Consider the following 23,192-nt stretch of genomic DNA (forward strand, 5'->3'; position numbering starts at 1 on the left):
CGGGACCGCCGGAAGACAGAACAGAGGAGAAGCCCTGCAGGTAATGTATGCTGCAAGGGCTGCAAGGATATCGGTAATGATGTCCCTGCAGCCCTTGCTCAACGATCATCGGGCCGTAGAATAGGTCCAGTAAACGAGCTGCGATCTAGCAGATCGGTGGATTCCTCTTCCATTCAAGTGAAGATGGGGTACTAGGGGAGCACCCTTTTCTATAATTTTTTTTCTATTTTTGCATAAATGAAAGTGTGGAAAAGAACAAGGTCAGTGCTGTAATATTTAGCTTTTTTGGAATGTTGCCTTCTCTTGGGGATATTCATTGATACATATGCTTAGAAAGAGGAAATTGCTATATGTGCTGTTATGGTTCGTGACTATTCCAGAGTTCGTTGTAAAAATATCTATATAACATTGTAATATATTATGTTTCTTACAAGAGGCGGTATAACTTTTTATAAAGCTGGCCTGCATCTGCTATTGTCACGTTGTAAAGCTGCACTTTATTTTAGTTAAGGAAATCAGAATAGTTATGACAAATTTTCATTGTTCTATGAAGCCGCTATAAACCTTCCATTATTATGCTCAGAATTAGTAATCAGTTGGTAAGGACTTTGGTATAGTCAGTGTCAGTCTAGTCACTAGCCTTTGATGTGTTCCTGTAAAGATAGAGATGTAAGACAAGTGTTTTTTAGAAACTCAAACATATGGTACTTCACCCCCAAAGTCTGCTGTACTGTCACTGCTAGTGTATCTGTTTGAGAGATCCAGAGTTGACTGCATCTACTAGTTAATAGTGTGTAGCCTGACCTGTTTTTAATTTGATGAATTAGACTTCTGAAGCTAATACCATAGAGAGCGTGGACTGATATACTACCACATGACTTCTGGTACAAATTACCACTCTTATTACACAACCTATAGATCTGCTTTAAGAGATCAGTTGTTGTCAAGGATCTCTAGTATGGCCACCTTGTATTTGTAGAATAAAGAGAGACCCTTTGAGGCAAAATGATTGTCCTAACTTGGCCCATTACCAGCCGTTCAGGCCAATAATTGTTTGGTGTTATAGGATGTGCACAATGTCTGCTGATCGTGGTCTTTCAACATGTTAAAAAATCCTTATGTCAGCAATGGTCTGCAAACAATCTAAGGATACTTCGGACAGTTTTCAATCAATATCAATATAAAAATCTTGAAAAACTATCTAAGGAAAGACTCTTTTTAACATGTCACTATTGCCTCACCGCCTTAATATTACCACGCAGTCATCACTCTTCATTTTCACTAATTTGTTTTGCTAACATTTTCAAGCGTGTTTTGTAATTCTGCTAAGCATCACGATAATTCATGCATTTGGCTTCATATACAAAAGTATGAAGGATAATGGACAACTTTAAGGGAGCCAAAAGAAATTGCATGTTCTTTTGGCTGAACATAATTTTTGTTACTGTATTTTATTAAACATTTTTAACGGTTTTGATTCTGTACCTTATGTATATTTATTGTCAAATCTATTGGAGATCTTGTCTAATGGCTTTGACGCATTGAAGATCCATTATGATCGAATTTTGTATTATTGCATTATATAATTATAATGAGCTTAGATGATCAGTCTTTGGATTAATATTTTCTGTCAACTTTCAGAATTTGTCTAGAGATAAAACAAAAAAAAAACAGAATAAAGTTGCTCACAAAGGGTATATACAGGTGAGGAACTCCTGGGAAACAGGGTAATTAAATTTTGTGGGGAACAGGGTGGGCTTAGGGGGCTATCTAATTTAAAGAGGAAGGAATATTCTAGTTCAAATCACCCCTTTTACAAAATGCTGTTTTCCTTTTCTAAGAATGCAGATGTGATGGTCGGCACTTGGTCAGTTACTTGGGTTCCCAAAAACAGAACAAAATAAATTTATTGTTCTTGATTATTTAGTAATAGGAGAGCTGTAGGTGGAAAGTCTAATGTGTCAACAACATGTACTTAAATTTAGATAGCTATATAAACACAGCATGATACACGCAGGTCCTCCTAAAGGACTAAACTTGTACCTTCGGATAGCTGCTTTTAATCCAAGATCTGTCCTGGGGTCTGTTCGGCAGGGGATGCAGTTATTGTCATAAAAACAACTTTGAATCCTGCAGCGCTGTGTCTAACTGCCGAGGCTTACATTTGTATATGCATTAGGCTGGCACCACCTCTCCGTCCTTCCTCCCCACCCTCCTCCTCATTAGGAATGACCCAGGAACAGTTACTGCTGTTTGAGCTTTGCACAGGTGTAATAAAGATTCAGCCCATGTTCATTATACACACAGGTGGGGAATAGGAAGCAATCTGCCTGGATCATTCCTAATGATGAGGAGGGTGAGGAGGAAGGACAGAGAGGGTGTGCCAGCCTAATGCATATACAAATGTAAGCCCCGGCCGTTAGACACAGCGCTGCAGTATTAAAATTTTTTTTTTACGACAATAACTGCATCCCCTGCCGAATGGACACCAGGACAGAGTTTGGATTAAAAGCGGCTATCTGAAGGTACAAGTGGTTTGGGGGGGGGGTCAGATTGTGTGTACAGAGGCGCTTTAAGCAGCTTAGAGTATCATGATTACAAACCTTCTTACAGTTTCTTGATATGCCCTTCTGTCCCAAGTTATGTGGGTTTATAGTCTGTTCAGGGAATAGTCAAATGGGCATGACCTAAATGTTAATAAATGGAGTAAATATCAGGTGATGGGTTTGTAGATACACCCCCTGAATCTATCAGCAGACCCATGGCCTAATACACCCATCTAAAAATTCCACAAATTATCATACAAGCTATAAACCCACATCTTGGGAAACGGGGGCGGGGTGAGTAACATTACATGTGTTGGGGGTTGGCTACTTTAAAGGGGTTATTCAGGCTTAGACAAGCATGGCCGCTTTCTTACAGAAACTGCATGACACCAGTTCACACCATATTTGTTTTTAGACGGCTGTCATTTAAAAAAAAAAGGCCATAATTTTGACTGTGTGGACATAACCTGATTATGGCTTTGCAGCTCTGTTCCATTGGAGTGAATGGTGCTGATTTGCAATTCCACACGCAATCTGTAGATAGAGCTGGTGCTGTTTTTACAAGAAAGTAGCTGTGTTCTGTCTAATCATGGACAACCCCTTTAATTGTATCCCTATCACAGGTTTGTATCTGAGAAAGTTGTTTGCTTTGTTGCTTTCTTTAAAAAAAAAAAAAAAAAATCTATTCACATAGGCTTTATTGTTTCTGAAATTAAAGGACCATATAAAAAAAATGATTGACCTGTGTTATAGGAGAACCCTCTGACTTACACTCCTATCCATCATGTGCACAGTGCCAATTGTGGCAGCAGAAACTGGCTGGTGTGTACTGAGCTTTTTTTATTCCAGTGTTTGTTTTCCTTTGCAGGTGAAGATCTTTTTTGTTATTTGTGTGTTGCCCTTTTAACATTGCATTTGTTGTGCATCATTATTGTCTGGAATTTATCATCTACTATTGTTATATTTCTTCAGTCACAGTAAGTGTAATGTTCTGGTTGAAACATTGCTCCATTAAGTGAGCTATAAGCCAGTGCTCTGTATTGTGGCTTTTGTGAAGCTTTTCCTCCCCGTTTCCTACTTTTTATTATCCATTTCCCCTCTTTTTTTCTGCACAGAGTGGGTATTCTGCTCCCTCCTTCTCTCCCTGGCAGGGCCCATACCAGGGGGGTCCTCGGACTGGTCCACCGCACCGCAGACAGAGTGAGTCTGTGCTCCTCTCACTCATCCCTCCTGACCTTATATGTCTGCCTGTTATATGCTGTGCATGCACCGTTTCCTCACTAGCATAACTACCCAAATGATGAATGGTGTTAAGACACACACTGGCTGGTTCTAACAAAAGCGCTTTGTTTACTCCTAAAATGCTAAAGCAATGTATATAAACAGGACAGGCACCCATCACTTGCCCAGACCATCTTAGCCATTTCATTATCAATGTATTTTTCTGATATTGCTCTTACTTTTCTGTGGCCTGTCATACTTCACACCGTAATAAGAATGTGCGCTATTAGCCTGAAGAGGTTTGATCAGTCTCTTTTTAACTAAGGCGCAAGTACATATCTGAAGAAGGGGTGCAGATTTCACAAGGGGGGGGCTATAATGTGCTCTATCATTTTTAAAACAAAGACACAAAAATAGAGTAAAGCTGCATCAGATTGTTGTTTTCCTCCCGGTGTATTTTAGAAAGCTGCATAACCCTTCATTATGCAAGCTATAAGCTTTATTTATCTAAAACAAACAAAAAATTATATTGTAAACTGATCTGCAGTCTTAGATGAATTTCAATGGCTTTTACCAAGGGAAATATAACCACAATAAGTTTGTCACCCTTACAGGTCTCTGACTTAGGGCACGTAACGGAATGCTTAATGGCAGGTATAGTTATATCCTAATGACAGTCATTACAATAGCAGTTAAAGTTGTGCAGTGATTATAATACACATAAGTGGACATTTTCCACTACATGCTCTGCAAACAGCATATAATCAACCAATTCTGATGTCAGAACCTGACAATTATACAGAGATGAGTGTTAGCACATAGGCACTGCTTATGTTTTCCTCTAGAAGCGGTTTGCCACTTATTGCTTTTGAAGGAAGTTCTATCTGTATGTACCCCTGAATGACTAAGATGAGGCGCTCCTATCTAACAGGTAGCTCCAGCTCCAGAGAGTACTATAAAGTACAGTGCCTTTGCTACTGTAATCATTAGAGTACAAGTGCCTAATAGTTTCCTAATAGTCAGTGGTGGATAGGTGGCTCCCCCTAATTCAAAAGAAGTCATGGTTTGTATTATAAGAAATAATGTGCCCGCTATTTTCAAATAGTTTAGAATATTAGAAGTGGCCCTCAATGTCCTTTTACCTGTATAAATCCATTTGGCTTACCATTAACATCAGCATCTTCTGCCAGTCCAAATGGTAGCTCATCTTAACTTGTGTTAGATACTACCTTTTAATTCTGTTATTATTCAATTATTTAAAAAGAGGGGGACGGAATGTCGCCACTCCGTGTAATAGCGCCCCCATCTTCTATCGGCTGCCCATATAATAAAGCAATAACCAGGGCAGCCAACCCCCCCCCCCCCCCCCCCCCCCCCCCCCCCCCCCCCCCCCCCCCCCCCCCCCCCGCCCGCACCTTCACGTGGCCCCCCTGGCTCTTACTCGCTCGCTACCAATGCATGTAATGGCACCGGCGGGGAACGGGGATCAAGCAAGCGTTGACCTGACATGTCGGCACTCGTTTGCTCCTCCGTGTAATAGGGCCTTAAATGCTGACTTCCTGGTTGTTATTACTGGTAACAGCCGAATTTAGCTATTAGTTGCGTGACATTCAGTGACTTGCTGAGCGTACAGCTCCTGTAGGCATAAAACTTGAGAGGAATCCAGGGGGAAAGCATCGGGTTCTGAACTCTTTGGGAACAGCAGTGAATCGGGGAAGATGAGTACAGTTTCTTTTTTTATTTTTATGCACCCCCAAGTCTATTAAAAAAAGTATTTTTACTCTACTGCGTCTTTTTTAGGTCTTTCTTGCAATTCCTCTCAGAAGCACCTAAAAGGAAGAGCTATAAAGAAAAATTGATAAATGGAATGGCTTGTTTCACTTTCCCTTTTTTTCAGATTACATATTTTTACTGTAACATCTGGAGCATGTGTCACCTCTGGCTTGTGCTAACAGCCCTTGTATATTTTAATGGCATGCCTGAATTTTGTGGTCTGCGTGTGTTTTTTTTTTTTATATCCTCCAAGCAGTGTGTATTTCCATTTCCCTATGTCCGAATGGTAAGTAGATATGTAACTACACAAATCAGTTGTGAAAGACAAACAGATTGTACTTCTAGAATTGATTTACCCACCTCAAGGTCTGTGACGAGAATTTCAGATTTATTAGCTCTTGCTTAAGGGGTCCCTTGAGGACACTTATATACCAAACACAAATTGAGATAAACATATATTATACAGCAAGATCATTAAAAGTCCCAGTCCAGGTTGAAATGTTGAAAAACAAATTAGCAATTCACCGCTGGGAAATTTAAAAAGAATTGCCACTTAGGTGAAACGTGCATTTAAAACAAGGCCAGCAATAAGGCAATAAAATCTACACATTAGCATGATATTGAGGCCTTAAATAATAATTTGATTCCAAGAACACATTTTCTCACAGTTTTCAAGGGTTCTAATGAATTTTCCAGTTTATGAAGTAGTATTCTGAGGAATTGGAAGCATCTTTATTTGCAAAGCTCTCATATCATTACAGATATTTTGTTAGATAATGACTTCCCTGATTTTCAGTGAATATGTAGTCAGTTTATGGATTTTTTTTTTTATGAGTTCTGAATCAGTTCCTAGTATCTAGCTGCTAACCACTGGATAGGAGAAACAGATTTAAGAATATAAACGTGAGAATACTTTAAAGCTAGATCCCCAGGATTTGTTTTCTTTACCATTGTCTGTTACAAGCTACAGAAAAATATCTTGAGGGCTTGTATTATCAACGGGTCTCCTTAGGTTTATGTACAGAGAAAATGTTTAGGTTGGACAGCAGCATTTCATAGACCCAATGGTTTTTAGAATTTCAGAAACTTTTTACAATTTTTAAAAGAAATAATTTACTGTTACTTTTTAGATTTTTACCCAAGGTTCTTGGTAAACGTTACATTTATACACTTTTTTGCAAGTTTATCCTAGGTAAATCTTGTATGCATATAATTTAAAGGCATTCTGTTCAATTATTCATGCTATTTTTAATGTTTTTATTAAGAAACATGAACTGCTTTACTTACAAATATCCTACTATTTTGCGTTTACTGCCCCATAAGGGTCTATTTGTCTCCACAGCCTACAAACAATATCTAGTCTTAGGCTCGTTTCCATCTTTAACCTATGTTTACTTAACATTACGCTTTTAAAGCAGTGTTTCTAACTGCACTTGTTTTGGGGCGGGCGGGGGGAATTGGCGTGGTGGAGACATAGCAAAAGTTTTTAATGGTCCCAGACCCCGAATGACCGCAAGAAAAATCTAAAAGAAGTGTGCATTCTCTCCTGCCTCTGTGTCATGTGACCAGGACAGACTTATAATGTATGTTATTGGGGGCCTTCCTGGTATTGTAGAGGCACAGCAGGGAAAGAGGTGTGTGACAGCGCACTTCTCTCCCTGTTTACTCTTATGACCAGTTGAGGTTTGAACACTAGGACATGTCAAAATGTTTTTTTATTATTATTATTTGACAGGTATGTTTGGCCAAAAGGAGGAAAGCTATTTTCACCTGATAGATAGATATATATATATATATATGAACAGTTTGACTAAACTGTTCCAACCTTTGAGACCTGCATGATTTTGAGAATAGAGGGACTGAAGCACTTGTTTATTGCTAAATCCCTTAGATTTTTTTTTTCAATACATGGCTGGAATGTCTACTACTAATTGTACAGACAACAAACTGCAGCAGGTCCCTGTCCACACAAGCTGCCCCCCACCTATCAAAGTCTTAGTTTATCCTAATAATATGCAATCACTTAAAAAAAAAATAGCAATAACCCTTTAAAGGGTTTGTATGGCTAAATAGTCTTAAAGGGGAACTATCTGCAGGTTGGATGAATCTAACCTACTGATATGTCCTTTTTGTGCATGTGGCGCTGAGGATGAAGGTAAGTTTCTCACCTTGATCCTCAGCATCGTTTTCTTGTAGTCATTGGTAATATCCACAGGCTAAATTAAAAATAAATAAAATAAAATAGCTCCGTCATTCACCAACCCCATTTATGAAAAACTCATGCAGGTTGATAGTAAATCAATGACTGTAAGCACAGAAAAATCACTGTTGTATTCACATTGCAGGTGACCAATCACTGGTCACTGGTACAGGACATGTTTTAGCAAGGAATGACTTTAACCCCTTAAGGTCAAAGCCAATTTTCGTTTTTGCGCTTTTGCTTTTTCCACTTTATGTTTAAAAGGCCAAAGCACTTGCATTTTTTTCACCTAGAGACTTACATGAGCCCTTATTTTTTGCGACACCAATTGTACTTTGCAATGACAGACTTTATTTTCCCATAAAATATGCTGCGAATCCGGAAAAAAATCATTTGCGCTGTCAAATTGAAAAAAAAAAAAAAGGAATTTGTTTTCATTTCAGGGAGTTTCTTGTTTACGCCGTTCACCCTGGGGTAAAACTGACGTGTTATATATGTTCCTTAAGTCATTACGATTACAACGATATGTAACATGTATAACTTTTATATTATGTGATGGCTTTTAAAAAATTCAAACCATTGTTAACAAATATATGTTCCTTAAAATCGCTCTATTCCCAGGCTTATAGCACTTTTATCCTTGGGTCTATGGGGCTGATTGAGGTGTCATTTTTTGAGCCTTGACGTGTACTTTCTATCAGTACCTTGATTACGCATATGTGACTTTTTATTTTTTCTGGATTTGATGCGACCAAAAATGCGCAATTTTGCACTTTGGAATTTTCTTGCGCTGGTGCCGTTTACCGTGCGAGATCAGGAATCAGGATAATTTAATAGTTCAGGCGATTACGCGCGTGGTGATACCAAATATGTTTGTTTATATTAATAAAATGGGAAAAGGGGGGTGATATGGACTTTTATTATGGGAGGGGATTTTTTTATTAATTAAAAAAACAAGTATTTTTTTTTTACATTAACTAGAAGTCCCCCTGGGGGACTTGTATATACACAGCACTGATCTCTCATAGAGATCAATGCTGTGTATATACACAGCAATGATCAGTGAGATCGGTGATACGTGGCTTTGGCCTGCCGCAGGCCATAGCAATGTATTGCCGAGCCGGGATCAGCGTCATTGCAACGCTGATGCCCGGCACGGGCAGAAGGACGGATCTCCCCCCGCGATCGTATCGCACGGGGAAGGGGGGTTAGGAGATACAACCCACTAGACACCAGAGACGTGCGGCGCAAAGCCTCTAAATGCAGCTGTCAAACTTGTCTCTGAACCCTCTCTGAACTCCCCCCGCGGCACCATGACGTATCAGATACGTCACGGGTCGCTAAGGGGTTAACAAAGGCCTTCTTTGCTGAAATGTGTCCTATTGTACCATTGGTTTTAATTGTTCCCAGCTATATGAATAAAACCTCAAGAAAGATATTGGTGAGTGCCAGGATTCCTTCCTAAAAGTTTTGTTAGTTTGGGAGAAAATGGAGCTTTCCTCAAGGCTTCAGAAAGCAGGAGATTTACCTGCAAAATGACTGTTTATGGCCACATGGAGCCATTTTCTACCAACCTGCGTGTATTTTTCATGGATACCAAATGATGACTGGACATTTTATCTGAAGCTGGTCTGTGATGCAGCTTTTTTCTGTTTCTAGATATCACTAGCATCTGCCTTCACTGAATATAAAAGTATTATCTGCACAGCGCCTTTAAATTAACCTTCACTAATGAAGAATATTTATGTCAATAGAATGATGAATGGAAATAATTTCCTTAGATATTCTATAATCTAGATATTTAAAGTTTTTTTAAAATTACTTTTGAGTCATGATCCACCATCTAAAAACTAAGTGTGGTACAAAATAAGTCTGAGGTGATGAGGTCTTTTTTTTGAGTGAGATGCCCTTCATGCAAACATTTAAAAGAGATAAATTCTTCTAGCTGAGATTTATAATAGAAACTCCTGCCAAGATAGTGTTTTCTAATTGACCTGTCACCACACTCCTACTGGCCAGAAAAATAAATATCCTCAGTTTGCCCATTTCCTGTGAAAGATAAACTATCTCAGGCAATACCTTCCTAACAATATTTAGCAATAAACTGCAACTGTGTGAGCGGTAATTCAGAGTATATTTCACTTACCTGCCATTCAGTGTTAAATACTACTCTATTCTGAAACATATGTATTAAAAGTTCTTAATATACATCAAACTATCTTTGGTAATTCAAAACATAACAAGCATGTAGAGGAACTCTTCTAATTCCACATGTACTAAGTGTAAATAAATCCTTCCTAATTATTCAAAAAATTACATTGAAAATAAATATATCACAGGTGATGTTAACAATTCCATCGTGTTTTCTATCAGGTATTTGTTAAATTAAAAATATATATATATATTGACCTGGAATAAAAAGAAGCATTCCACTTTTTTTTTTTTTTTTAATTATTATTTTTAATTGTCTGCACGCTGGTGCATATACTTACTATTGATGATTGGTGTCCCGCGGCACGGCTTAAGTCCGGTCCCACAGTGCAGTTCAAATCCCACAGGTGACCATGTGACAACGCCGACTGGCTTGCAGCTAGGGAGGCTGGAAGTCCTAGTCTCTAATGCATTGCTATGAGAGTGAGATGTATTGGAGAACCCGACTTCCAGCCTTATTTGCCCTGGAGAAAGAAGGGGTGAGAAGAGACGTGACATCACCGCATGCGGGATTTGAATGGCAGAGTGGGACCGGACTCGGGCCGTGCCACCCGACACCAATTATCAGTAGTAAGTATATGCGTGAGCCAGCAGCAGGGGGACGGATATAAAAAAAAAAGTGGAAGCCCAGTTTTTCTACAGATTATGGGCATATAGAAGTTTTTTTTGTTTTTTTTTCCGTTTGTTTTCTCCTTTTAACAGGAAAAATATTGCATGTAATGTTTGTCCAGCTCAGGAACACCTCAAGGAGCAAAACCGATATTACTGGACTGGACACCTTCCTAGTTTGAACCATTCTAAGACATTCCAAATTGATCAATTCACCAAAAGTCTAATTTGCTTAAACCTTGCATTTAACACTGAAACATCCACATCATGTGAATAAGGGGCAAGTCTGTTTTCATGTGAAAACCCCTATAAGTTTAGAAATATTAGGCTAATTTCGAATTCCATATGTGCCACATGTTTACCATGTATGTTGGGAAACCTCCCTTCATGTATAATAAATATGTCTATAGGCCTCTGTTGCCAAATGGAATGGAGGCCAAAAAATTGTGTGTTTTGGTCTTAGTTTTGTTGGTAAATGGCAACATACTGCAAAATATGAATGATGAAATAAGTCTATTATGCTCTTTCACACAGTGGGATCTTACTTAAAAATCCTTTTAAATTAACAGTTTTAGCCTTTTTGGGTGCTAGATAGAGAAGTCAAATTCATTCATTTACCAGATACCATGGGAAACTGTTATTTTTACTGTGTGTTCCAGAGACATAGAACTCTTTGCTGTCCTGATCCTTGGCTCCCTCCACAGAAATGCTACTGCAGACAGCCACCTAAGATGCATTTTGCATCTACAATGTGTGTTGGGTAACATATATGAATATTTACTGTATATAAAATAGTTATATGTAGTAACTGTCCATATGTGGAGCTACCTGAGGACTACCCATATCTTGTGGGGCTGCACATGGGCCACTATATGGAGGTATTGTCTTCCTGACATTCTCCTCTAAAAGCCTAGCAGGCACTGAAACCCAACCTTAGAAATAAAACAATCTGACCTCCTCTAGTGCTCTATTTTAATAACTTATTACCGTATTTTCCGGCATGTAAGTCGACAGGGCGTATAAGAAGACCTTTGACTTTTAAGAAGATTGTCAGGGGTTTGCCTTATACGCCGGAAAATGTTAACCCCTGCCTGACCGCAGCCCTGCTGCGGTCAGCCAGGGGTTAACTGCAGCTAAATTAAAAAAAACCCAAAAAACAACAGTTGACGCACCTGGGACCCGTTCCCAGCGTCCGCACGTCTCCTGGCCCGTTCCCGGCGCAGGCAGTGTGACATACACTACCAGCACCTGGGACCCCCCCCGAAGCTCTCCCAAGCAGCCGAGAGTCTAATCTGAGATGTATGGAGACACTCGGCTGCCGGGAGATTTTGGGAGGATGACAGAGGCTTCGGGTACTTCTGATGAGAAGCTCAGCTGTTCGGGAGAGCTTCAGGGGATCCCCGGCGCAGGCAGTGCGCCACCTGCAAGACAGGTAATTTTGGATTAAATAATTGTTTGTGATTTTGGGGTAACACTAATTAGTGCAGTATAAGTAGTGAAGACTGAGATGTAAATTACATACTCCGAGCAAGGCTGTGAATACAACCCAGAAGTAGATGGAGGCCATATTGAGGAATAATATCATTTTATGTATATATGTTGGTTGATGTCAGAAGGATTTTTATGGCTTGAAAAAGGCTTGTTCTTGTCTGTTAATAAGCCGAAACGCATTACCTAAAAAAGGTGCGTGTGTATATATATATATATATATATATATATATATATATATATATATATATTATGCAAAAAAGGGGTCCGTGGAGCCTCAGTTACGAGTCTTAAAACACGGGAATAGCCAGATATCCCTCACTCCAGAGAAGGAAGCCCATTGCCAAGGGGTGCCTCCTGGTGGGGAGAGCACCAAACCACCCTGATACGTAGTCCCTCAGGTCCTCACTCTGTTGCGAGCTTTGGGATCTGAATAGGGAAACACCAGGGTGGCCCCTGTGAGTCAAAGTCTAACTCTGTGGCGAGTATAACAACATAAGACAAGGGTTACCAAGGCTAGGCATCCATCCACAGACTGCAGTTTCGGGGTATTTGCCCCTCGTCAGTGTGGAGCAGGATTCTGGCTACTGGGGCAATGTGTATGTATATAATTTATTTTTATTTTTTTTTAAGTTACCTGTGGATGCCTATTGGTCTGAATACTGCATACCCTTCTGGCGGTTCTGACCTAGATTTAGACACCTGCGCTATCCAAAAAAGGAAGGATACCAGTGAATCTGCCAGACCTGTATAGATTCGGTTGGCTACAAAAGGACATTTATTTTTAAATAAAGAGGATCCTATATATGGAAAAAGCATAATCTCCTTTGCCGTTCTATGCCTCACTTTACACATACTGATGTGTACCTGCCATCTATAGACCAAAAGGACATTCTTTTAGCCTTTTTCTTACAAATAGACCCCACTGGAGACATTTGGAGTGGAGTGGATGAGAGGAAACTTTCCTAACATGTGCAGTTACCTAATCAGTTGGCATAAGTATATGCTGTGCCTTACTGATCTCATAGCTGTAATCTGCATTGAGAGGGACATTTAAGTGTTCAACTTTATCAGAATTTATATTGATAGCTTCAAACTTTCAACTCTTTAAATATTGTATATAAAATGTTTTTTTGTTTTTTTTAAAGTAAGCAAATAATGAAACATGTCGAAAACTATATTTTTCTAGAGCGATTCTTCACGATTCAAAGGCATTACTGCAGTTTACACGTAGACCAGTCTATTCTGTTCCCTATTATAGGTGTCATATGAGTGTATTTGTTCAGTGCTCAGGGGCCATATTTTTTTGGCAAACAATTTTAACCCCTTAGGGACCAAGCCTGTTTGGGCCTTAATGACCAGGCTCATTTTTCAAAATCTGACCTGTCTCACTTTATGCGCTTATAGCTCAGTGATGCTTTAACGTATGCTAGCGATTCTGAGATTGTTTTTTCGTAACATATGGTACTTTATGTTAGTGGCAAAATTTGGTCACTGTCTTGTGTGTTTTTTGTGAAAAACATCAAAATATAATGAAAAATTTGAAAATTTTGCACTTTACGAACTTTGAAATTCTTTGCTTCTAAAAAAAAAAGGCACATGACAAAAATTAGTTAGTAAGTCACATTATCAATATGTCCTCTTTATTCTGGCTTCATTTCGTAAACATATTTCACTTTTTTAGGGTGTTACGGGGCTTAGAAATGTATCAGCAAATTATCAAATTTTCATGAAATTTCCAAAACTGATTTTTTTAGGGACCAGTTCTTTTTTTAAGTTGATTTAGGAGGCTTGTATACTGGAAACCCCCATAAGTGACCCCATTTTGGAAACTAGACACCTTAAAGAATTAATCTAGGGGTATAATGAGCATTTTAACCCTACAGGGGCTGGAGGAAAGTATTCACAATTAGGCCGGAAAAAAATGGAAAATAGAAATTTTCCAATAATATATTTGTTAAGATTAAAGTATCTCATTTTCATAATAAACATGAGAGAAAATGCACCCCAAATTTTGTAATGCAGGTTCTCCTGAGTAGAACGGTACCCCATATGTGGGCGTAAACCACTGTATGGGCACACAGCAGGCCTCAGAAGGGAAGGAGCACCTATTAGCATTTCCAGTTCAGATTTTGCTGAAGAAATTTCTGAGCGCCAGGTGCGTTTGCAGAGCCCCTGTAGTGTCAGCAGAATAGAACCCCCCCAAAAGTCACCCCATTTTGGAAAGTACACCCATCAAAGAATACATCTTGGGGTGTGGTGACCATTTTGACCCCACAGGTATTAGAGGAAAGTATTCAAAAGAAGACAGTAAAAATGAAAAAATTGAATTTTTCCAATAATATGTTTGTTTAGTTTGAAATTTCTCAATTTCACGAGGAACAGGGGAGAAAACTCACCCCAATATATGTAAGGCAGGTACTCCTGAGTAGAACGATACCCCATATGTGGGCATAAACCACTGTGTGGGCACACAGCGGGGCTCAGAAGGGAAGGAGCGCCAATTAGCATTTCCAGTTCAGATTTTGCTGAAGAAGTTTCTGAGCGCCAGGTGCGTTTGCAGAGCCCCTGTAGTGTCAGCAGAATAGAACCCCCCCAAAAGTCACCCCATTTTGGAAAGTACACCCATCAAAGAATACATCTTGGGGTGTGGTGACCATTTTGACCCCACAGGTATTAGAGGAAAGTATTCAAAAGAAGACAGTAAAAATGAAAAAATAGAATTTTTTCCAATAACATGTTTGTTTAGTTTGAAATTTCTCAATTTCACGAGAAACAGGGGAGAAAACTCACCCCAATATATGTAAGGCAGGTTCTCCTGAGTACAATGGTACCCCATATGTGGGCATAAACCACTGTGTGGGCACACAGCAGGGCTCAGTAGGGAGGGAGCGCCAAGCATTTTCAGTGCATGATTTTCCTGAAGAAGTTTCTGAGCGCCAGGTGCGTTTGCAGTGCCCCTGTAATGTCTACAGAATAGAACCCTCCCCCCCAAAATCACCCCAGTTTGGAAAGTACACCCCTCAAGGAATTTATCTTGGGGTGTGGTGACCATTTTGACCCCACAGGTATTGGAGGAAAGTATTCAAAACTAGACCGTAAAAATGAAAAAAATTGAATTTTTTCAATAACATGTTTGTTTAGTTAGAAATTTCTCAATTTCACTAGGAACAAGGGAGAAAAAGCACCCCAAAACTTGTAACGGAGGTTCTCCTGAGTACAATGGTACCCCATATGTGGGCATAAACCACTGTATGGGCACACAGCAGGGCTCAGAAGAGAAGGAGTGTCATTTTTGTTACAGGCAATATGTGGGTGTTTACTGGTTATCTGGGGTGGTAATAGACAATCTCAGGGTGTTTACTGGCTATCTGAGGTGGCAGCAGGCAATCTGTTGGGGTTATGGGCAATCTGGGGTGGTTACGAGCAGTCTGTGCCAATCTGGGGTGGTTACGGTCAATCTGGGGTGGTTACGGTCAATCTGGGGTGGTTACGGTCAATCTGGGGTGGTCACAGGCAATCTGGGGTGGTCACAGGCAATCTGGGGTGGTCACAGGCAATCTGGGGTGGTTACGGGCAATCTGGGGTGGTTACTGGCTGTATGGGGTGGTTATGGGCAATCTTGGGGTGTTTACTGGCTATCTAGGGGTGGTTACTGGTTATCTGGGGAGGTGACGGGCAATCTGGGGGTGTTCACTGACTATCTGGGGATGCAACGGGCAATCTGGGGTGGTGACGGAAAATCTGGGGTGGTGACGGGAAATCTGGGGTGGTTGCAAGCAATCTGTGGTGGTTACAGGCAATTTGGGGTAGTTACAGGCAGTCTGTGGCAATCTGGGGTGGTTACGGGCTGTCTGGAATGGTTATGGGCTATGGGGGGGATACGGGCAATCTGGGGAGATTACGGGCAATCTGGGGAGATTACGGGCATTCTGGGGTGGTGACAGGCAGTCTGGGGTGGTTATGGGCTGTCTGGGATGGTTATGGGCTGTCTGGGATGGTTATGGGCTGTCTGGGATGGTTATGGGCTGTCTGGGATGGTTATGGGCTGTCTGGGGTGGATACGGACAATCTGGGGAGGTTACAGACAATCTGAGGAGGTTACAGGCAATCTAGGGTGGTTACGGGCAATCTGGGGTGGTTACGGGCAATCTGGGGTGGTTACGGGTAATCTGGGGTGGTTACGGGTAATCTGGGGTGGTTACGGGTAATCTGGGGTGGTTACGGGTAATCTGGGGTGGTTACGGGTAATCTGGGGTGGTGATGGGTAATTTGGGGTGGTTACAGGTAATCTGGGGTGGTTACAAGTAATCTAGGGTGGTTACGGGTAATCCAGGGCACTTGACTTTGGTGACAGGCGTAAAAAAGTGCCGGCACCATTTGGAACAAGCGATCAGTGGTATATAGTATATACCGCTGATCACTTGTACTAGGACCACACCGGGTGGTCACCGATCATTGCCCCATGCTCTCCGCCACCTCCGGTGGTGGAGAGAATGAAGCTTGGATCATTTTTAGGAATCCATCACTGTGAACAGAGTCTGTTCACAGTGATGACGGCGGCCATCTTGGATCAGATGGCCGCCCTGGGAGGGGAGGGTCAGTGGCCAGGTCACTAGGGTTAATTCTGGGGATGGGGGGACATGTTTTCATCTCCTCTCACTGTGGATTCACGGTGAGAAGAGATGAAAGCGTTCAGCTGCGCTGGCAATGCCCGTTACCGGTAGCCGCCTTTATACTGATAATAACGGCGATCACCGGTGAGGGGACTGGCCGGGACTGACCCCACACTCTCCCCCAACCCCTCAGCTACCTCCGATAGCTGAGAGGAGGGGGCTGCAGGCATTACCGGCGCCGCTGCACTATTCTGCACCATCGCCATAAAGAGCTGATGGCAGCAGAATAGACCCCATTAGTGATCGCCGTAAAAATCCGTATCGGCGGTCACTAATAACATAATACATGTATTCTCTGGGTCGCTACGGTTACGGCGATACCACATTTGTATAGTTTTTTTTAACTATTACCGCTTTGGCGCAATAGAAACTATCTTCCTAGCCAAAACCCACAAAAACTGTCCCTGCATTGCAAGATCCATAGCGTTCTCATCTTTTGCGCGACAGAGCTGGTTTTGGGCTTATTTTTTGCGGGAAGATCTGTAGTTTCTATTGATACCAAGTTTTATATGTATATGACTTTTTGATCTCTTTTATGACGTATTTTCTAAAGTGGATTGATAAAATACAGCTATTCTAGTACTGTTTTTTTTATTTTTTTTTTACAGCGTGTGTCGTGCGATATAATTATTGATATAGTTTTATAGATTGGGTTGTTACGGACGTAACGATACCAAATATGTATAGGATTTGTGTTTTTGATCACTTTTATGTAATGTTTTATAGTGTATGGGGAATGTAATGCATCTTTATTATTGGGGGGGGGCTGGGGGGGCTGTGTTGTGTTTGGTGCACACTTTTTTTCACTTTTTTTTACTTTTACACTAGTGTACATTACTGTACACTAGTGTAAAATACTTAGATCACTGATACAATACATTGCAGTACCTGATGTACTGCAATGTATTGTATCATGCCTCATGCTGACAGGCAATAGCCGCGGCCACCCCTGTCAGCATGAGGCATCTCCATGGTGACCCCGGGGACCTTCATTAGGACCCCGGAATCACCATGGAGACATCGGGACCCCGGACGGCGCCGCGGGACATCGCGATCATGTAAGTGAACCACGGCGCCGTCCGGGATCCACCGGGACCCGTTAGATGCCGCTGTCATGGTTTGACAGCGGCATTTAACGGGTTAAACTGCCCTGAGCGGAGAATCCTCCGCTCCGGGCAGTTACAGGAGGGGGTCAGCGGTCACACTGACCGCTGATCACCCGTCCTGCAGCCGCCGGCGGGCGGTAATTTATTCCGATGCGCCCGCCGTTAAAAGGCGTACGCATCGGAATAAAGCCCATTAGTGGCCGCCGTGAAAAGGCAGCATGGCGGTCACTAAGGGGTTAAAACTTGGATTTATGTTTAATTAGAACCCGTTTTGTGCAATTGAACTTGTGTGTGCCTCTATGGGATAGTTCATAGCTTTGATTATTGCATAAACAATTAGATATTCTTTGTGACCTAGATTTATTTTCTCCCTTTTCAGTTCAGGTGAACGTGTTATGACTTTTCTTCAAAGAATAGTGCTTTAGGTTTAGTGGCGCTTTTGTTACATATGTTGTTCTTTCAGCAGTCCTCTGCTGTAATTTCCCTGAGGACTATACAAAAGATAGCAGTTCAAGAAATAGATTTGAATACAGGCATTTCTGTACTGTTGCTGTCTGAAATAGTCTCTGCTCTGTGTGCTTCTCTGATACCATTTGTCCTTGTCTCCCTGTCGCTGCTTTCACTCTTGCCATTGGAAAGGAGTTGAAGAGTTAGTCCATTACTTCTCTGATAAAGCGTGGTATAGTACATTTTTAGATTTCTACCCATGTACTCCTTACCCCTGTATGATGACATCATGTTGATATTTGGTACCTCCTGCATGTTGCATGCAATGGTGACAATTGTATGTTTATTTCAATGTATGTGTTTCCTATTCTGTAAACACTCAATTTGAATTAACAATTATATTTGCGAATCATTAAATACATTCTCTTAAAAGTATTTTCACAATCTTCTAATCATCTAAGATTTCGTATTAGAATATCACCAGTGGGGTTTATGTGACCCCCTCCCAGCTGATACTCTACAGGAAAGAGTACTAGCTATTGTATTGTATATGGTCTTCACTTCTTTGCCTCAGCTCGGAATTTTTTCTTAATGTAAAATCTCTAAACAGATAAAAGCTACTAACGTTCATTGAAAGTAAGAAAAAACCTAATAAGTCTAAATCAATTGAATGGAAATCTCTGGGTAAAACAAGAGTTGTGCTAACTACATCCATATAATGTAAAGCATTATGGGGTTTTCAGCTCACACCGCACTGGTATTTCTGTAAGATAATAATCTAAAATCTTGGTAATGATTGACATTTTATATGGAGAGACCACATACATGCACTCTGCATTGTTTTTATGTAGTTTTTTATATCAAAATTATTTAAGTATCTGGATATAAAAGTATTTCTTGGACTGTGAGGAGCCCACTGTTTTTGGTCTGGTACAGCTAGGAAGTCAGTTATAACAATCTAAGTTATTAGGTATTTCTTTGATTGCACCAATCTGTGACTCTGACTTTGCGATATACAGTACATACTGTTTGTTAAGAATGTGATATTTTGTATAGTTAGTGAAGCTGAGTTGTATTGCTGAGCTTCTAAACACAGAGATTTTTACATTCCTTAAAGCTTATGGAAGTAAACATTAGTGCTATGCAAGTAACACTTTTCATACCTCAGCCAATAAAGTGCTGACACAAGTGGAATACCCCCCCCCCCCCCTTTGGTTTAAAGTGATACTGTCACCACCCTTACTCTGCACCATCCACAAAATTGTATGCTAGACATTCAATATATACCTGTATAACACTTGTCTGTGTTGTCTTCCTGCTCTAAATTTGCTTTATTTCATATCTAGAAAGTTTTATTTTGTCAGTGAGTAGTGTCACCTAGGCGGGCTTCATGCAGTTGGGCCATCTTTTTTTTTTTTTTTTTTTTTTTTTTAAGGAGAGATGGCCAAACTGCCATAAAGCCCCACCTAGGTGACACTGTCAGCCAATGAAATTAAGCAATTAAATAGGTAATAGGTGGATTAAAACCTACCTAAGGTATTTCTCATATAGCCAAGTACAGAGAGTGTTCTTGTGTTGTGACTACAGCAGGATTTTATGTTTTATATGGTAAGATGTTTTATGTAAGTAAAGAGGACCATAGGGTTTCAGCCAGAGTAGGAAAGTTGTGTCTGGAACCCACAGCACAGTGGCAAAAAATATAACAGGGACATCTTGCCCAGCAAACAGATGTGTCTGTCAGCTGAAGCCATGGCTATCACTGAAATACAAATATGGAATCTGGTGAGATGGGTAAATTCACATGTGTTATTCTTTATAATAAGAGTATACTGTTTTTCAGTATATTTGTCCACAGATTCCTTATACTCCTTAGAGGACCTCTGATAGCTGTCATTCAATAGGATCCTTCATTGTTTACTCTTAGTAAACAAAAACCTTGGTGATGTGATCACACAGGTCCTTGACTTGCTACAATAACTAATAACAATACTGTAAGCCCCATACACACTGCAGTTTTTCTGCAGGATCACTAATGCCATATAGAAACCATAAGCGTGGCATCAGACTTTACAGATACAGGAAAACTAATAAGGGGTCAATAAAAGGCCACAAGGGGGAGCCTGCCTAGGGCTTGCTAGGCAGTGCTTCAGTGGAAAACAGAAAAAAGTGAGATCCACTGTGATTTCATTTTAAAGGTCAGGAAAAAAAATTCAAACCATGATTCTGGAATAACAACTATGTTTCTGAAAACCGTATTTCTGGAATAACAATATTTTTAAGTTTACCTTGTTTTCTCACATCTCTGATGTATGCAAAAAAAAATGGTGGTGTTTGCCATGTGTATGAAAATAGGCTCCATAAACACTTTTTTTATACTTTTAATGCTATGGACACATTTGAAAAGCAATTTTTAATCTTGTTTTTAGTCACTATTATAGTACAAACATAGTTTTTTTTTTTTTCCAAAATATTGCTTTGTTTCTCTTCTACAGCCTCTACAGTATGCTGTTTGAGTTTTCCCATCTCTCTACACTTGTGCTTAGCCTATGTTTCTCATCTGTGTACTTCTATGTATCATCTTTTATCTCTGTCCACAGCCTGTGTAAGCTGCCCTGTGTGTATGGTTTCCTCATGAAAAGATTGGCTTCCCAATCAGGCAGATATATCCTCATGTAATAGAGCAGTGATCAGCATGCTCGTTGGCTGATCGCTGTCTTTCAACATGTCAAAAGATAATCTGCCGTTGGTTGCACACTTAAATTTTATTTATATAGGGCCAAAAGATTCCGTAGCACATAATGATTCTGCATAATAGAATGTGCAGCTGCTTACGATGTTCGTGCAGCCCTTGCTGCATAATTATTGAGCTATCTAATGGGCTCTACTAGCGAGCCCCAAGATGATGGATCAGCATTTGCTTACACTGTAGCTGGGCAGTCTAATACGGCCTTTACAATAAGAGAACAGAGTCCACATGACAGATTTATCTAGAGCAGCTAAATGGGAGGTCATTTTTAGGTGCCTAATTTTACATTCAAGAAACAAAACAAAATAATAACAATAAAAAATAAAACCACTGCAAAGGTTGTCATTGCCTTTAACTACTGTCATGTGTCATGGCTTCCATTTTTGATCAAAATTACTGTATAATAATTCCTATACAGATGTAGCATGGTTTAACCCCTAGACGACCCAGGGCGTATAGTTACGCCATGGAAGTCTGTCCCCAGACGACCTAGGGCGTAACTGTACGCCCTGGGTGTTTCTCCCGCTATGAAGCGTGCTCCGGAGCAGAGCTCGCTTCATAGCAGGTGGGGGCCGGCTGCAATCAGCAGCCGGGACCTCACCGGTAATGACACGCTGCAGCGATCGCGCAGCCGCATGTCATTAACTCCTTAAACGCCGCGATCGCGGCGTTTAAGTATAAGTGACAGGCGGAGTCCCCTGTCACTTACCGATCGGGACTCCCTGCGGATCATACTGCGGGGGTCCCGATTGGTAAAACGGACTGCCGGAGGTCTCTTATCTGCCTCCATGCGGTCCGATCGGTGATCTGCTACACTGAGCCTGCACAGGCAGGCTCAATGAGCAGAGCGCCGATAACACTGATCAATGCTATGCCTATGGCATAGCAATGGTCAGTGTAAAAATCTAACTAATGTATGTACAAGTCCCCCAAAGGGACTTCAAATGTGTAAAAAAAGAAAGTTAAAAACACTAACACACTACCCCAAAACCCCTCCCCCAATAAAAGTTGAAATCACCCCCATTTCCCATTATATAAATCATATAAAAATAAATAAACAAATAAACATATAATATACCGTAGCGTGCGTAATTGTCCGATCTATTAAAATATAACAAGCGTCATTGCGAACGGTAAATGGCGTACACGGAAAGAGGGAAAAAAGTGCGCGGATTACCGATTTTATGTTACATTATATATTAAAAAAAATTAATAAAAAGTGATCAAAACGTCCGATCTTCACAAATATGGTATTAATAAAAACTAGAGATCATGGCGGAAAAAATGACACCCCATACAGCCCTGTAGGTGAAAAAATAAAACCGTTATAAGCGTCACAATAGGCCCATTTTATTTATAACTAATTGCCAAAAAAAAGGATTTCATTTAAAAAAAATATATAACATTAGAGAATCTGTGTAACCTGCATATGGTTGTGTTCGGGCTGACCTATAGAATAATTGTATCATGTCGCTTTTACCATATAGTACATTACGTAGACACAGGAACCCCCCAAACTTTACCATATTGCATTCTTTTTCACCAATTTATATCTTCATAAATAATATATTTGGGGTTCCGTCATACATGTTATGGTAAAATGAAAGACGCCATTACACAGTACAACTATTCCTGTAACAAATAAGCCCTTACATGGCCTTGTAGATAGAAAACTGAGAGTGCTGGAGCTCTTAGAAGGGGAGGAGGGAAAAACGGAAACACTAAGATCAAAATTTGCACGGTCCACTGGGTCATTTTGGGCCTGGTCCTCAAAGGGTTAAGGGTACAAACACACACACCGTATATGCAGCAGATACGCAACAAATATGCAGCAGATTTGGTGGTGCAGATTTGATGCTGTGTTCAGTTATTTAAATCTAATCTGCTGCGTATTTGCTGCGTATTTACTGCGTATCGCAGCAGTAAATACGCTGCATATACGGTGTGTGGGTTTATACCCTTAAAGGGTTTTCTGAGCAACAGATTAATGGCCTATGCACAAGATATGTTATTATCTGATATGTGCCCATACAATGCAGCATAAAGAACACAAGTGCAAAAGCCATTGCATGTAAACAGTGTAACTCAAAAGGAAAAGCACATGCAAATGAATGGCTGCACATAATTATGATAATGATAATAAAAACTTTATATATGCAGACATGTAAG

The 23,192-nt window shown here is 40.5% G+C and overlaps 1 protein-coding gene across 5 annotated transcripts in view; it reads left to right on the forward strand.

The window, feature by feature from the left end:
- CCSER2 (coiled-coil serine rich protein 2) overlaps nt 1-23,192 on the forward strand; it is a 152,170-nt gene that overhangs the window by 123,280 nt on the left and 5,698 nt on the right. Inside the window, exon 10 of one of the 5 annotated variants that reach the window (XM_069980639.1) lies at nt 3,662-3,746. The exons of the other annotated variants lie outside the window; for them this stretch is intronic. Coding sequence (XP_069836740.1) covers nt 3,662-3,746 — 85 coding nt within the window. The remainder of the gene's footprint in view (nt 1-3,661; nt 3,747-23,192) is intronic. 5 annotated transcript variants of the gene reach the window in all.

Source organism: Dendropsophus ebraccatus, chromosome 8 (genome assembly GCF_027789765.1).
Source record: "Dendropsophus ebraccatus isolate aDenEbr1 chromosome 8, aDenEbr1.pat, whole genome shotgun sequence".
NCBI classification, from domain to species: Eukaryota; Metazoa; Chordata; class Amphibia; order Anura; family Hylidae; genus Dendropsophus; species Dendropsophus ebraccatus.